Source organism: Salvia hispanica, chromosome 2, assembly GCF_029641045.1.
Source record: "Salvia hispanica isolate PSC_SH4W2 chromosome 2, Shi_PSC_v1, whole genome shotgun sequence".
Taxonomy (NCBI): Eukaryota; Viridiplantae; Streptophyta; class Magnoliopsida; order Lamiales; family Lamiaceae; genus Salvia; species Salvia hispanica.
In genome coordinates, this window is record NC_142693.1 from 22289437 (window position 1) to 22307222 (window position 17786).

Sequence of the window (17786 nt, forward strand, 5' to 3'; positions counted from 1 at the left end):
AATCTCTCGGAATGCTTTCACAATTCTGATCTCTAGCTCACACACACTTTGTATGTGTACCGGTGTGTGTGTGTGCGTGCGGTTACTCCAGCTAAGATCCCAGCTCAACTCCATTGAGCTCAAACGGTTGCAACCACCAAAAACAGAATCCTCTAAAAGCCTCTCCAACGGCTAGTTTCATTTGAAAAGTTCTTGGCCTCTACACTCTTGATCAGCCAAAACATTAACACCCAGTGCCTACAGTTTATGCTTCCCAGCATTCTAGGAAACCCGTGCACCCTCTCATGTAAGTTCATTAGGAACTGGAAATCGGCAGGGTCGGTCTTCACAAATATGTGGTTGCAGATAGCCTTCACATCTCCCCTACAAAATTTCTTTAGGCACTCGCATCCAATTGTCTCCCCAACGTGAAGATACTTGTCGAATATGTTCGTTGTGGTTCCGTTGGCCAACTGACAGAGCGTAAACGTGCATTTCTGCAACGACGTCAGTTTGGGTCTGCCGATGCCATTAGGGCGCACCTGGAAGTATGTATCGCGTGCCTCCAAGTGTGAACAATGTTAGAAAAAGATCCCCCTACATTTTAAATCGTTGATGAAAACCGTAGGGCCCAACCGTGGTTCATCGGCAAAATGGTCTGCGAAAAGACGTTGGTGAGCTACGTCATGCTCGTGCCGGACAAAGGTTCGACGATGGATTAGCCTTGGCCTCGGAACCTGCTCCGCCTGTTCACGCTCACGCTCCATTTCGGCCAAGCAATCGACCGCAATCCTATTCAGGCAATCGAATATGGCCCGAGTCAAGGCTTGAGTAACACCTTTCGACATAATGAGATCGTCGCCGTGATTCATTTTGATAGAGTGAGAGAGAATTGAGTTGCGGAAAAGAGGTATATTTATAGATAAGAAAAATAAAATAAAAATAAAAAAAAGGAAAACGCGTTGCATCGTCCGGACTCCCGCAATAGGACGGACGATGCATCATCTGGCTCTTAGTCCACGGACGATTGATCGGGCGCGCCCTTGGAGTTGAACATCGTCCGCTCACCTGCAGTGGCAGATGATGAGGCGGACAATGCATTGTCTGGGGTATTGTCTGCCCCACTGTGGATGCTCTAAAATGTAATCTCCCCCTTTAATATTCTCTAACGTGATTTGATGAGTATACTTTTTCTTATGATTTATTTATGAATATGAATATAATCATACCCGGTATTAGACTATTAGGTAAAAGTATGGTAGATTGTGCCTTTTTCAGCCATTTGTGGGACTTGTTAGTTATTGGCCTTGATAGAGAAGCCCAATGATCTGGTTGATTGAAAACTGCTTGGATAAGATAAAGTTTTAAAAAACTACTCCGATGTCTTGGTTATAACTACAATCAAAACAAATGAACCCAATTTCTAATGTAGGCTGACAACCTTGATGATTAGCCAAAACAAAGTTAAATGGGTAGCTTAATTTTCAAGGAATTTTCGTTTGAAATGATTAAAGCCTAATCATGGAGGCATGTTTCTCAAACAAACATATTGAATACAAAATTTGTAATAAGAACAATCCAGCATATATATCCATAAATCTTATATACAATAATTAATGCACTATACAAATATAGTAGGATCAAACAAAGTGAAGAAAGTAGTTGCCAGCGTCTGAAGACAAAGGTCAGTGATGCCGGATGAAAAGGGAAGTAAACCTCAACCCCGAAGGATTAGAGCGGGGTTGTCGCCCCATCGGGACGACAACAACTCAAAAAGCGGATTTTAATGGAGTTTTCACGATGGATCAGTCGATCCACATGCTACCTGGATCCGCTATTGCTTATATATGAGACGTTGCTTCATCTGCTACGTAAACTCAAAAAAAATAAGAAAAAGAAAGAATTGTTTACAAGAATCAACATATGAACAACCAAAAAAAAGTGTGAAGAAGCAGCATTCTTGATCACCTACCCTCAACAATAGTAGTAGACCAAGAGAGCGACATAGTATTTTGGGACATACCCTTCCTAAAGTCTTCAAACGTTGGATGAGAAGATGAAGAAGAGCCACTTGTTAAAAAATGAGGATACATAGACCAAAACTGATCAGTCTTCATCTTGTCCAATAGATGCATCTGCATGTCCTCTTCCATCTCCGCTTCATTAACCTCACTCCTTTCCTCCAAAAACTTCACTACCTGCCTCATACTCGGCCTTGCCTTTGGGTCTGGGTGCGCGCACAGCAGCCCCACATGAAGCACCCTCTCTACCTCCGCCTCCTCCTCCGTTCCTCCCCTTAATGCGGCCACATCAACCGCCTTCATCAACTCCCCCCTCCGTAGAAGCTCCCACGCCCAATCCAGCAATGGTGGGGCGCCTTCCTCTATCGGCCTTCTCCCACACATCACCTCCAATAACAGCACTCCATACCCAAACACATCGGTCTGAGTGGATGCTCTCCCGCTCGTCACCACCTCGGGCGCCAAGTACCCGACCGTCCCAACCACACGCGTTGTCCCGGCAACCTTGTCGTGGTCGTGCATCCGGGCTAGCCCGAAATCGCCTAATCTAGCGTTCATTTCTTTGTCGAGTAACACATTGCTGGCTTTGATGTCTCTGTGTAGAACCTTGGCCTCCCATCCATGATGCAAGTATAGTAAACCGGAAGCGACTTGCTTTAAAATTCTTATCCTTTCTTGGAAGCTCAATCTTTGGTCGTTAGCCATTTCAAAAACTAACTTATCAAGACTCCCATTTTCCATATACTCATAGACGACAATGAGGCTGCCCTTTTCCTTCTTACACCAGCCTCTCAATCCCACCAGATTCCTATGTTTGAGGCGTCCGAGTGTCGATATTTCTGCAAGAAACGCTCGAATTCCTTCGCCGCTGTCGTGGGAGATTCGCTTGACCGCGATCTCCGCGCCGCCAGGTAATGTGCCTTTGTAGACCTTGCCGTTTCCGCCGAGGCCGATCACGTTTTGTTCTGAGAAATTGTTGGTTGCTGATTCGATTTCTTGGTAACTAATTCTATGGGGCCAATACTCCAATTCCCAATCCTCCATTTCAGCTCTTCTCCTCTGTATCTCTGTGTTCCTTTTTATCAACAAGAAAGCAGCAATGATGGAGACAATGAAGATGGATGTGAGGCCAGCTGACAAACCTGCAATGAAGCCTCTGGTTTTATGAAATGGGGTTTTGGGAAGCTCGAAATTGGGTAAACCAGAAGTGATCAAGCTGTCACTCAGCGATGAATTGGTGTTGCTGAAGCTCCAAGATAGGATTTTGTGGCTTTGAACCAGAGCTCCGGTGGATGCGGTGAATCCGACATACATCTCATCCAGTAAAACAGGGGTGAGATTGAGAGGAAGAGTGAGTAAGGGTTTGGTGGGTCTGTTAATTCCGAGGGGGGACATGGTTACGTTGAGGGTTCCGTCAACGTAATCAATCCAAACCTGGTAATTCTTGCCGTTGTTAAGAGGGGAGGTTTTGAAGGAGGAAGCGTCGGTCCAATATCCGGCTTGGTGGGACTGGACGGAGGCGAGGGAGTCGACATCAACGCCGACGTGATTGGCGTCGATGTCTCCGAACTCGTCGTTCTTGAAGACATCGAACTCGACGCCGAAGACGTGGTTGTTGGGGTCGCCGTTGTTGGTGAAATTGAAGAGGCCCAGGTGCTGAGCAGAGGTGGCGCCGTCGATTCCGAGGTGGGGGACGAGGAGAAAGACGATGCCGTGGCCGGGGAGCTTGCCGGCGTAGGGCGCCATGGCGAAGATGAAGGAAGTGTGGAAGGGGAGAGGGAGGGAGGAATTGGGTTGCTTGGTGGGGATTGGGGAGGGGTAGAGGCCGCGCCCGATTTGGTGATTGGTGTCGTTGGTGAGGGTGAGGATGCGGGATTCAACGGTGGCCACGCCGTAGAGGGAGAGGTCGGAGGAGGAGGAGAAGCCGTTGAAGAGGAAATCCACGGCGGAAGCCACTTGGAGGAGGAAGGGAACAAGGATCATGAAGCAGTAGCGCCGTTTCTTCATTATACAAATGGGAAATGGGAAGAAGAGGTCGTTGTGGATTAGCTGCCGTTAGCTCTTATTGTTTGCTTTATAATTACAACTTGTCTACTTTGACCTTTTCGATTTGTTTATACTTTTATCACATCAAATCGAGTTGTAATCTTTGACATAAAGGATCCAGGACATGAAAAAGATAATAAAATAAGTTTAAAGTGGAATATTAAGCCTAACTACATTAGTACTATGGATTTGAGGAACTGGAGACATCTCGTAGATGAGAAAGAGTTATGGAGGCGGTTTGAATATTCAGAGTCAAAGAAGAGAGGAAGCTTCTTGCTTCCCACATTTCATACAAAAAAAATAGCAAAGTGTTTGGCATAGAGCAGGGCGGCTGCGAAATATTCACGGCTAACTTTATAAAAGTTAAATATGTGAATTCTGATTATTGGATTTAGTTTCGATCACATACAAGACGCCAAAATTTACGGGTGTAGTATGGTGGGTTGCACTAAAGTGACAACCCTCTTAAAATAACAATGTGACACTGTATATTGCAATCTAGTGTATTAGATATTGCAGGTCGCGTCATCTTGCAGTCTAGAGTGTTGGATATTGTAGTCTAAAGTATTGGACGTTGCAGTCCGCGTAAATTTATCCTTGCGAATTTTTTATGATTGCCACATGGCAACTGATTATTCCACGTATATTAAATGATTGACTAAGAATAATGATATGGTGTTATTTTAATATGAGTTGTCATTTTAACAGATCCCTGCTTTTATTAAATAGCTATACTCTCCAACCAATTATGTCTCATTTAAAATTTGAGAGATGGTAAGTGGTAGTAGTATTTGACATTTTATTCATACTTGCCATTGTACGGAAGAGTGTGGTGGCTTCGTATGGCGCTAGATCACGGTTGTATTTGTACATATAACACTTTTGGCTAAGGGATGGGCATATAGTTGTTGTACTCAAAGTTAGTATGGCGCTAGATCACGGTTTTTCCCATTCTTATTTGTAAAGGGATAAACATAGATTAAATTCCTCCATGTTTTTCCCATTCTTATTTTCACATCAATATATCTTGATAATATTACCCATTGTTAAATTCAAACGAAGAATAAGACAGATTGAAATTTCATTTTATAGATAAGGATGAGAAGAAATAAATTATTTAAAAAGTGGTAATTTTCTTATCCCCACATTATTCCTTAAAATAAAAGTGAATTCAATTTATGTATTTTGACAATTTTATATACTATTTGATTATTTCGTTGAAATTGGGCATCTTATTTTATTTTTATGAATTTGATAAATGAATAATGTTTTAGTCCCTTCGTCACATTTTAAATATCTTTGAACATCTTATTTCAGAAGTATCATTCTATTCAGGATAAAATTAGATGGACCATATCACATTTTTAACATTACATGTGCTGGTGGATATCACTTAATAATCCAATTAATACTAGTACTCCATCTGTTTCTTCATAGTTGAGGCAGAACTTTTCGGCACGGAGTTTTAGAAATGAATGTTGAGTGTTAAATAAATAGATAAAAAAGTAAGAGAGAAGAAAAGGTAGAGAGAATAAAGTATAAAGTGAACAAAGTAGATAGAATGAAGTAAGAGAGAGTAAAATAAGAAAGAGAAAAAAGTTACCATATATGGAAATGACTCAACAATTAAGAAACTTCCCGAAATGAAAAAATGACTCAACTATGAAGAAACGGAGTGAATACCTATTATACAATTGGGTTCACACAAAATGAGATATTTAAAACTAACGGAGTATTTATTTTTATTACCTCAAAAAAAAAACTCTGTAAATGTCAAACTTAAAAGACTTTTTTGTTCTTTTGTGTTCATCCGTGACATGGGATTATGTTTTTTTATTATTTGTATTTATGTTTGATTGACCAATGAAAAAAATAAGTCATCAATTTCAACGATAAGATTTTGATGCGTAAAATTTATTGAGACTCTCTCTCTCTATCTCTCGCTCTCCCCTTCAAATTGACTTTGTTATTAAACAAACTTTCCAACTCATAACACATCTCATTCATGTTCTTATTTTGATATTTTCTTTGTTAAATGAGTAAATGAGTTCCCTAAATTAATGCAAATATCTGGGCCAGCAAAAGCCCGACGGGAAAAAATCTATAAAACTCAGCCTAGTTTGAGATACACTACAAAAGGACCGGGCTTTCATATTGAGATATTAAAACTAATACCAAAGGGAAAATGAGGAAAGTAAACACAAATTCATTGTGAGTTAAAAATGATAATAATAGTAGTAGCAGTAATGTTTTTTTAAGAATTTAGTACTATAAATGTTAATTAAGCATGTTGTCCTAATATTCTGGTATGGAAGTAGAATTGTGTTCAAGTTTTTGGAAGGAAGGGTAGCAGTATTCTTGCAAGAACTTGCTGAGATTTAAACTTCACCGAATCTTCAGTTCACTGTAGTGTATAAACAGTTTATGGCAACATTTGGTTTAAACACGGGTAAAATATTAACTACTTGACTGGAGTCTAGATGTTTTGTTTTTCACTCTGCAAATGCAAAAATTACATCAATTGAAATGGAACAGGCGACAAATTGCATGCTCACAAGCATTTAAAGCATACTAGTATAACAAAATGCCAACTATTAACAAATGAATAGTTAAGGTCTCAGCCCTAAACGTAGTAATCATTTGTAAGGAAGAAGCATGAGTCGAAAAATCACCAAAAATGCTTCATTCTTTAGAGGATGCGGGGAAGACTTACCTGAGATGCAATCATAGTTTTCTCATAAAATCAAAGCCCTGGAAAATACATGAAAATTAATTAATTTTCCATCAGATCTTGTCTCTTAAAGTACAGTTGACTGTATGCAAATAATCATTCTGAGATAACAAGAGCAAGAGGATCGTATTACCTGATAATCATGTCTCAGTGTTGGACTTTCCGGTCAGTATACGAGAAATTTGAAGTCCCCGGCTAAAAGCTTCATTAAAGAGTATCCTAGTCTGCATCTGTTGAAATCCAGGCATCCAAGAGAGAAAGGCTAATGGAACCATGACGATTATACCAAACATCATATCATATATACGAGCCAAGGACACAACAGTCTCCCAAACTATACTGGACTGCAAGAATGGCCTGAGCACTTGGGCAATAAGTATGATGCCCCATCCAGTTGGGATGAATGCCATAAAACTTTTGATAAAGTCACTAACCGTGACGTCACTGAAGTTTAGAAGTAGAACAACCACAAGTACTATAACAACAATAACAAGGAACTGAACCACTCTATAGTAGATGTGCTCCGTTGCAGCATATTTATCCCTGGCATATGCTATGACTATATATATACCCACAGCCGCAATTAGATAGATCCACGATAACAAGTATACACCAATACTTGTCTTACCATTTGTGATATCCAAATGGTACACAATGCCATACTGGAAAAAGAAGAATCGAAGATCCAAAATGATCTCCAGCAATTTTCCCCAAAGACCAGTTGTTCTAAAGTGGTCCTGTTCCTCATACCACCATGTCTCCCAGCTCTGATCAGCTTTCACTAAAATCCCTTTGTACCATATCCAGTTTACAAAATCATCAAAGTCATACACAGTTTTCAGCCAGTCGAAACCAGAAGGGTTAAAGATAAAGGGAGCCATGATCCATGATATTACAAGGAACCAACTAGATATTGTCATGACGATGTAAACAAAGGCATCTATTGAGGACAGGCTAGTGGAGGCATAAACGATCAAAATAACTCCAAGTTCGATGCCCTTCACAAAGTGGCTGCGGGCATATAGCCTGTAATTTTCTGCAAAGCACTTGTGCTGCACAACAAAACCGCGCCCTGTTGCACGGTATTTGGCACCTCCATGCAGAATGGTTCGACCAAAAAAATGCGCACGTGTTCCCATTGAGAAGGTATAAAAAAATGAAGCAAGCTCCAACTGCATTGTGAGAAAATCCCAAACTGCTGAAAGAAACCCATGTTCAATGGAGTTTTCTACAATCATTGGAAGGGCCGTGAAAATACCAATCTGGATAATGAATTGCTGATTTATAATTGCGCCTAGGGCTTTATTGTTCTCAGAATTAGAATTTCTAGCGTACCCCTCAAGACCACTGAGAGAAAGGTACAAGCGCCCCCACAGAAATGTGTAAACCATGATCACCACCATCATGTTGTTGAAGAAGTAACCCACTGTTGTATAGAAGACAGAAAGCATACGAAAGAAGTCAAGTCTATGACCCAATCTGTATATATCTCTGCTCAAAGTCTGCTCCCCGTTTCCACTTGCAACCTTGGCCTCAAACATGGAGATCTGATTCAATCCTACATCCCTTCCCTTCCCTACTTGCATGTATTCATGATGAGTCACATTGCCGCCCCTTAATGTGCAATTGAATCCAGCATATATGTCTTCACTAATATTGATCACTCTTGAAGCTTTGCTGATGCCACCTCGAGTCAAAAACCAGAATCTGTCAAAGACATCAGGATGTCCATAGTGCATCCTGACTTTCAGAGGATTGGCGAGTACACGCTGCCCAAGTGTGACAAAACTCATCTCCTGAGCAGACATGAACCAAGCTAATGATGAAACAGAACCTGTGAATATATTTTCACGAAGCCCCAGAATCGTTGGCTTCCTGATGCCATAATTGACTTTAAATTCCTCCAACAGATTCCGCATCTTGAGTGCCTCCTCAAAGTAGCTGTCCTGATTCATGTCAATTGTCTGCACAGCATCACCACGGGTGAATATTATCGCATGATTTTGATTTTCAGGTTTACCCTCCCCAAGCTTCAGTGGGCCAGGTAACTTGATGCGATAGATTTCTACTTCTTTCTTTAGCTGTTGATCATACTTCACCAGGACCGAATAGTATTCCACCTCTTCTCTTCCCAAATGAACCTCATCAACATAAGCAACTCGAAGGGCCTCATTGTTTTTCATCAAGTACAAGATCTCATCAGCACGGGAATCGCCTTTTGCCTTATGCACTCCATACATTTGGCAGGCAACCACATAAGTGAACTTCATAAGAGCAACACCAAACTCAGTGCCTTTGTAAAGCAGGCTGACGCTACTTCCTGCCCTCCTGAGGTTTCTAGCATTGGGCGTGGCTAGGCCTTGAATATTTATGCCGCTGCTGTTATTTCTCAGCGAACCAGCTGAAGAAATTTCCTGTGATCCTTGTCTTATGTCCATCTCCGAGGCAGCATCAAGAAAGGAAAGCATCTTAAGAGCCCTGTAGTAATACATCATTCCTCGGACAGTTCGAGACAGTGTCTGACCCCTGCAGGATGCCCATAGCCTGAGATCCCTTGATTTGCTAGTCCATATTTCACCATCATCTTGCAGTCCTTCCCTGCGCATACGTTCCATAAAATTTGCCCACTCATCATCATAAATCCTCTGCAGATAAAATAAGGTTGAGATACCATCTTCATTGGGACTTCTCAGACTTTCCTTTCCAAACAAGACTTCTTCGTCGTAGTAAGGAGTCAAGACACTAAAGGCCAACATTTTCTCAACTTGGGGCGCACGAGGCATGTTCATAAACAGTGAATTGCTAAAGAAAGCAATTCGTCGTCTTGCCTCCAGGTTTTTAGGGACATTATGCATCCAGTCTCGTGAACTAAGAATTGTGTGCAAGCGACGCAACTGCCTATAGAAGAACGCATCATCAACATCTGGGACCTGAACCGCATTCTCAAATAGTAAGACTGCGGCGTTTGGATCGGGAGGTGCCAAACCTTCCTGCCTCAACTGACCAACAGTCTTCTTCACTCGTGGAAGTTCCCGTACTGCAAGCTCATACAAGGCTTGGAGTACATTCACCAATTTATCAACATCCTTCTCAGGCATGAGGAGAAGCTCAATAAGAGATATCAACCGCTCATGAAGTTTGGGCAGAATTGCAGTTCTATATGCCCCTGTAAACTTCTCGAAGGTAATGTAATCATCAACCTCCTTAAAAAATGTTGTAACTATTGAGTGTTCATCCGTTTCATATTTTATGATCTCAAGAAGCAAGTACTTGAGACTATCATAAGCTTCAGTAACTGCACACCGGCGATACTCATTCTGACATATACGCGACCATAACCACCTGTCAGGGCCATCTGCCAGTTCTTTAGCTTGGCTCAGAGCAATTAACAGCTCATTGCACAATAAAGCACAAGGCCAGCGTATCACTTTGATTTCCCAGCAGTTGGGTGGCAATTCCAGCAGCTCCAGTTCGCGATCGCTGATGAGGTCTTCCTCTCTTAAAGTGATGATTATTTCATTCCATATTAGTGCAAACCTAGTAGCTTCAACCTGACTGGACTCCATCTTCTTGTAGGGCTGACCGAGGCCATACCGGAGCTTAAGACGGTGAATTGCATCGCGCAGTTTGTGCACTACGTTTGCCTCCGAACTAAGAGTCTGATCCTCTGGCATCAGATTAAACTGCAATGCACTTGCAAAGAACTGGAATCGAAGCCTCAGCTGTCCAATGTTTCGAATCTCACCTAGATGTGAGAACAACCCTATAGCTGACCCCCACAGAGAGGCGAATATCGTATACCAGATCTGCAAATCCACTAAATATATCAACACAACAGGCGCCCACAACACCACCACTGCCATTCTGTTGGTGCTAGTGAAAAATTCATGCCACCGATATGTGACATCTGTGAGATTGAGGAGCATTCTTGTTGGTTCTACAAGAGGTTTAATTTGAAGGAAGTAACTGAAAGAGAATTTTGAAGCCAACACTCCCACCCAGAACACAGTGTACCTTACATTGTCAACAAGCCCCTCTCTAACACCTCGGCCCACAAATGTTCGAGTGTTAAACCACCATGTTAAAACATACAGAATTCGCCAATTCGCCTCTTCAATCACATTGCGGACCCATGGAACAATGAACAGGACCAAGGCAAGTACTTCAGGAATGACAAAGACCAAAGCAGCTTTAAGAAATGTAAAAATCCTTTGGTTTGACTCATCTAACCACCTCCCATCTGAATTCTTCTGGCTCCAAATCCTTCCGTAGAACACACCAAATACAATTGCCCAAGTCATAGCAACCAAACTTTTCAAAACCATTCTAATTCCAAGCAACTTGTTATCCCTAGTAACCAAACTATACTGCGTGCCAGCATCAAGAATGGATTGCACGAACCTCAAACCAGCCCACGTGATGAATATTGTAAGCAACTCTACTTGTACGTCCCTGCTCTCCAATGCCTGCCATGGATATTCCCTCCCTTCCCAAGCAACAATTGCAGCAGCCTGAAAAAAGAGTATTAACAACACCCACAACCTATCAAAGCTCCGAAACACATTCCAAAACGTGCGCTGCTCCACAAACCCCGTCTTCCCCACCCTTTTTTCACCTGCAGTCAGAAAGAAGTTACTTGACAAATCAAGAGGCCATTGGACTCTGTTGAAGCATTTCCTTCTCCAAAAGTACTCGTTAATATCATCATAGTTTCTCCAGGCAGAATGTGGAGCAGTCCCATTCCTACTCCTCGCAGCCTCACCCTTTATGGTAGTATAAATAGGCTTAACAACATAATCCAGAAAACCATAGTGTTTGCAAGTAGACGGAACAAAGAGCTGAGCAGTATTCTCGTCAACATGATCATCAAGAATGTAATTAAGTTCCAAAGCCATGTGGTGATATATATAACACAAACACTCGGGGAGAAAGCGCAGGTTTGCGGCCTCACCCCAAATGAGTAGATAAAGGCAGACATACAAGAGCTCACGGTGTTCAAGATCGGGATTGTGGCGGCTGGGGAGACGAACTTGAGACCTTTTCCCCAAATACGAGCACCATGAATCGTAATTCTTCAGGAGCTTCACCCGGAAGCGGCGGAGGACGCCGCCGTCGAGGCGGTCTGGGGCGGAGGGCGGAGGCTGGAGGCGCATTTGGGAGTTGGCCAAGTGGAGCACCAAATGTTCCCTCTGATTCCTGACGTTGTCACCTTGGAAGCCGAAGAAGAAGCCGAGCCAATCTAGGAGGTCCATGGAGTCATGCCATGGGTTGAAAGGCGGCTTGCGGAGGTCTCCGGCGGAGCGCAGGGCGGCGGCGGCGGCGCGTACCTCTGGGAAGCGGAGTGAGGGGTGGTCAAAGAGGAGGTTGTGTATTGGAATGATATTGAAGGGCTCCGACAACAGCTGCGCAGGTGGAGGCGGCGCGTAAGGCCCACGGCCGCGCGTTGGAGGCTGTCGCTGCCTCAGATTCATGGCATCTAACTGTTTGAACACGCAATTACAAGGATTCCTCCCAAAAATTTGCTAATATCCGCAGCCTCTAGAGCTCAAATACAACTGGAAGCACAAGAATTTTATCGTCGCCAAAATTGGAATCCACTCATATGAAAATGCGACTGTTGCGTGTGTCTGTGAGAGAATATAGAGGGGAATGGGGATATGTGAGTATGAAAAGTAAAGTGTAGATAAATCCGGAATTGCGTTTCTTAATTGACCAGTTTTGGGATCGTGGCCATGGAGGGCAGTTACAGTATAGTGAGAGAGTGAGTGTAGCCCACGCGCTGACGCAGCGAATGAGGTGCCGAGCGCCTGTTTTTTATTGGGATAAGGGCTACGAAATCACGTGCGAACGAACAATTTTACTACGCCCAAACACGAATAATAAAAGTAAAATGAGTGTCATCTTATATAAAAGAAAAAAGACTTTTCAAAATTTAGAAGTGCAATAATAATATTATTGTGAGACGGGCTAAAAAGAAAATAATGCATATTCTTATTAGACAGAGGCTATGTTTGGTTGCTAGGATTCTGTGTGGAAAAGTAATCTGATTCCTTAAATTTTAAATTCATGTGTTTGTTTCAGTTTTTAATCAAACTAGGAAAGTAATTAGAATCCGAGAACAAAGAAAGCTAGTACAACTTTTCAGGATTCTGAATCCTAACTTTTCTTAGGTATTCTTTTTCCCAGTTTTAGGATTCTTACATATTTAAGCAATATAGTGTAGTTTTATTATTATTATTATTATTAATAATTACAATGTTTTAAAAATAATTTAAAATTATAAATCATACTTAATTTCACAATAATAAATAACTATAATTAAAATGATCATAATTATAACTATATTTTATAATAATTCATAATAGTAATTAATAATCAATAAATAAAATATAATTATATAATATAAATTGTATAATAAATAATTATTATTATATTTTATAAATTAATAATTAATCAATAAAGTTATAGTGCAATTTTAATTTATAAAATTTATTCAATTATAATATCTGTAAATATTATAATTATAATATAATAATTATTATATTTATTGTTATAATAAATGAGTATAATACTGCATGTAATTATAATTATAATTATTATTTAAACTATCCATCCTAATAATAAGTATAATAATATAATTATTATTATTTATAATTAATAATTTATTAAAAAAATTTACAATATTATTCTTTTTTATAATTAAAAAAGTAATAAGTATATTTTTAGTTTGATGTTTAGATTAAATATAAATTTAAAATCTTGATATTTTCCAAACACAGAAAAGTAAAGTTACTAGGAATCATATTCCCGGGATTCATTTTTCCAGGAATCATTTTCTTTGCCAACTTTACTTTCCCGCCAACCAAACATGGCCAGAGTGAGTAATATATATCTCACTTTAAACCAACATAAATTTTAAATAATACTTCCTATGTTCCACTGAAAATGAAACGCTTTCCTTTTTGGATTGTCTTATTTAAAATAAAATGTTTCCTAAAATAAAAACTTCATCTCTATTTTTTTCATTTTTACTTTTCCATCTCTTTTACTTTATTCTATCATCATTAACTCACAAAACAACACGATATAAAACTCTATGCCAAATAGCAAATGTTTCATTTCTAATGAAGTACGCTACGCTAAAGAAAATTGATTGAAAAATCTAATGAATTGATAAAATATAGAGTTTACTATTAAAAATAGTAAAAATGAAATAAGACAATAAGGACATATGAAAAATGAAAATCTAAAACATATAATAGAATACAAAGGAAGTAAAAAATACTCTTTATTACTCCATCCGCCTCCTAATATGTGTTCCATTTTGATCTGATACAAATTTTAAGAAATTTAAAAGAATGTAAGTAGAAAAAAGTTAATGGTACGTAGGTCCTACTTTTATGTATGAATGAACTACAAATTTGGTACCTGAACTATGTGTTTCCCTCACCAATAGTTCATGTATATTAAAAATATCAACCTAGATCCATGTATTGGCTATAATCACATGCCTCTTTTCACTATTCATGGTGATTTTTGGACAAAAATATCCCAAAACAATTTTGTAACCGGAGGACAATTTTGTCCATTCATAAAAATGGGATAACTGGGTTCTGGTATGATATTTTCTCTATATCTTTAGTATTGAGTTTGATATTTTCTTATAATTTGAGTGCCTAAAATGAGAGTATTTTTTACTTCACGTTTTTAATCACTTTATGTCAAATTTTCTTTTACTTTCTTTCTCTTAAATTTTTAAAAAGTAAAATATAAGAATAAATATTAGCGATATTATTAAATATATTAATTATAAAATTTAGTAGTAATTACAAATTTGATTATCAAAATATTTTGTAGCTAAGTTTAATTTTAATTATTTTATATTAAAATTTATGAATTTAATTATTTAAATAACTTTTAACTAAACAAGATAATTAAAAATAAAATACACATACAGAACCTTAACTATAAATAAATTACTGCAATAATAAATTACACATAAAAATATTAAAGAATGTAAAAAAAATCAATAAAGAACCAAAACGCAAAAGCTCTCATTAATTAGTATACATGGGGTTCACTGGAGTACTTTTTTTAGCTCATCAACATTTTTATGTACAGTATGTTTGGCACTCGCAAAATAAATGAACCATATAACATAATTTCTAAAATAAACTAAAAATAAATTAGTCATGAATTATGTGTTACCTAATAATGATCTTCGTGTTTTGAATCTTTTGATTATAGATTGTACAATATGCTTTTAAATAATTATAATAAATATTAATTTAGATTGAATATTAGGAAGGGTACATTTAAACAAATAGTAGTAGTTCGATGATATAAAATGAGGACTGAAGAATGTTAAATAAAAATATCTATGTGTAGTAGTATATTATAGAAAATTATTTATAAAGTAAATAACTGAAGAAACAAAAACTAGAAAATTATTTATTCAGTGATTCAAAAATTGATAATGAACTTTCTTAGAGCATTCACAAAAGTGATCTCAAATCTAATCCCAAAATTCGCTAAATTCCTTTTTTCTCTGCCACGTCAGCATTTTAAATTCCAACCATAATATCTACAATAGCGTCAATTTCACCTTTTTCACTCTTTTTTTTAAAAAAAAATTGTGCTATCAAATAAAATAAAATTGCAAAATAACATAAATTAAACGCAATACCAAAACATACTTAAAATTTTGTCAATCATTTGTTGGTATATATTTTTCGAACCCTCGTCTTGGGTCTTCCTGAACTTGATAGTGGTGTCGAGCAACGTCCTTTGCAATGATGCATTGATAAGCCTCTGGATGTGGACTTCAGCATGCGGCGCTGCGGGTAGTGGATCTGTCGCCTTTGCCTTCCCTTTTCTCTTGACCGCTTTTTTTGGTCATTGATAAGTGCCAACACTCTCATTCATATGAGAGTTCAAATTGAAGGTATCGCCCCTTCTGACTGTCACTGTTGGTGTAGTTTCCACTGGCACTGACCTTGGTCCTCTTCGGGCCGCTAGTGTCGTAACCGGCTTGAAATTTCGGTAAATCCTTCACAGGGAGGAAAACATCGTAGTAGTTGAACTTGAGATTGATACAATTGTTAGAAAACGTCATCATGGCTTTTGTTGCATATGTGTTCCAAACTTGGTTGATGCTCCACATCCTTTCGGTGTTGTGGTAGACGGCGGAAAACTTGGAGACGTCCAGTTTGACTCGGTTCTAGTGCATGCGGAGGTGGTCCGGCCTGCGCTCCTTTGCCCATGTCGGCTTCAGCGCATGACACCTCTTCGAGATCCGCATCTAAAATATGTTGACCTTCTGGTTGTTTGCAAAGATCGGGTCCTCGGAGATATTGAGCCTAAAAAAATTTACATTAACTAGCTCATTAACCGGTTGTTATCTCTAACCCTACCCCTCCCATAGTATTGTCTGTATTCTTGTTTCATACAATATCATCTTTTCCAAGGCTTTTGTTCTATAACTTACACCTTCTTTTGTCCTCTATTCTTTCTGTCCAATCGTCTCCTAAGAAAGATCATGGGGTAGGAACCATTGCACTGTGGAATAGGTGAAAAGTCTAAAGGCGGAGTGTGTCGGCCCTCATAGACGACGGTGGGGCCAATCAACCTCCCAACTCTACCTAGATCCGTCGCTGGTTGTCAAAATCTTCAAGATGCTATAATTATTAATTATAGTTATGTATGAGTATTTAAAATATCATATAGTAGGACTTGCCCAATATTATACCATGCACTAATCTAGTGATAAAGTGAATAGTGTGCAACTAATTACAAATACTAACGGCAGAGCCCTATAAACAATAAGGGCCGCGCACTGTTACTTTTGCTTTTAACAACAAATAAATTCTACCAAAATTCGTGTGATTTATTTCTGCGTCGTAGAAGGCGTCCAGAATTGAAATTGAAAATATTATTTTACCCCCCAGCAACACGTTTTCCCGCAAAATCAATCAATTAATCCCCATTTCAGTAGGCAGGGCTAGGTCCGTACTTTAGCGAAATCTGTACATTTTTTATTTACCAATAATATTCCCAATATGGCACGTGGAAATCCCAATTATATCAACTTGAACAACATAAAAGGATTTTCCATTTTTGGGTCATACAGTACATATATTTCACTTCACATTTAATTCTAATCAATCCATATCAACAAACCTGAACATGCCCTTAGTTTAGAAGCCCTTGTTTACTCCTAATCCCACATCTTAACTCAAAAGAATACTGCTCCCTCCGTCCTATAAAAGATATCTCACTTTCTTTTTTAGTTTGTCTCATTAAAGATGTCATATTCCATATCTACAAAAAAAATTCTCTCACAATAATATAAATATTTTATTTTAAATTTCCACCTAACACATAAAACAAAACCTCCTAAAATCTCATGTCATCCCACAAGTGTGACATCTTTTGTGGAACGGAGGGAGTACTAATCGTCCAGTAGTGATTTACAAAATATAGCAATTAGCACAATTTGCCGATGACCCTAGTCTTGTGAAAATTGACGATAAAAATTTAATTCCGTATTTAATAGTACTCCCCCCGTCCCATAATAAGATTCACATTTTGCAAATTTTGTACGTCTCACAATAAGAGTCACATTTCACTTTTACCATAAATGGTAAGTAGGTCTCACATTTCACTAACTCATTTCACATTCTATTATAAAATTAATAGGACGATAAAAAAGTGAATCTCATATTCCACTAACTTTTCTAATTCATTATTTTTTATTTTTCTTAAAACTCGTGTTCACAGTGACTCTTATTGTGGGACGAATGAAGTATAATTTTTTTTCAGATTAATAGTTGATACTTGATGATAAAAATATGGTTAAAATACTTCTGAATGAAATCCTTTTAATCAAAATAGTTTAGATTAGGCCAAAAATGTAAAACCACGGATGCAGTGCATACAACATACTAGTGGGGTGAGGTGGGGGAATGCTGTTTGATCAGCACGCGCGCTGAGTTGCGGCGGAGGAAGTA

The 17786-nt window shown here is 38.8% G+C and overlaps 2 protein-coding genes and 1 non-coding gene across 9 annotated transcripts; all 3 read right to left on the reverse strand.

The window, feature by feature from the left end:
• Window positions 1-1565: 1565 nt before the first annotated feature.
• LOC148931801 (L-type lectin-domain containing receptor kinase VII.1-like) lies at window positions 1566-4099 on the reverse strand. 7 transcript variants are annotated; one of them, XM_089065989.1, is made up of 3 exons: window positions 3143-4099; window positions 1952-3067; window positions 1566-1846 (listed from the first exon to the last, which is right to left on the reverse strand). In XM_089065989.1, the coding sequence occupies exons 1-3, from the start codon at window positions 4005-4007 to the stop codon at window positions 1821-1823; spliced, it is 2007 nt and encodes a 668-aa protein (XP_088922115.1). In that variant the 5' UTR covers window positions 4008-4099; the 3' UTR covers window positions 1566-1820. The 7 variants fall into 7 exon arrangements, with proteins under 7 accessions (XP_088922115.1, XP_088922112.1, XP_088922114.1 ...); XM_089065986.1 differs by having other exon boundaries at window positions 1566-1855; window positions 2003-4098; XM_089065988.1 differs by having other exon boundaries at window positions 1566-1843; window positions 2003-4097.
• Window positions 4100-6479: 2380 nt separating this feature from the next.
• LOC148931802 (callose synthase 11-like) lies at window positions 6480-12530 on the reverse strand. Its single transcript, XM_089065982.1, has 2 exons — window positions 6911-12530; window positions 6480-6797 (listed from the first exon to the last, which is right to left on the reverse strand). Exon 1 carries the CDS (start codon window positions 12246-12248, stop codon window positions 6918-6920), a length of 5331 nt encoding a protein of 1776 aa, XP_088922108.1. The 5' UTR covers window positions 12249-12530; the 3' UTR covers window positions 6480-6797; window positions 6911-6917.
• LOC148931803 (small nucleolar RNA J33) lies at window positions 9205-9283 on the reverse strand. Its single transcript, XR_016136121.1, has one exon. It is a non-coding gene; the product is annotated as a small nucleolar RNA J33 (small nucleolar RNA).
• Window positions 12531-17786: the final 5256 nt, after the last annotated feature.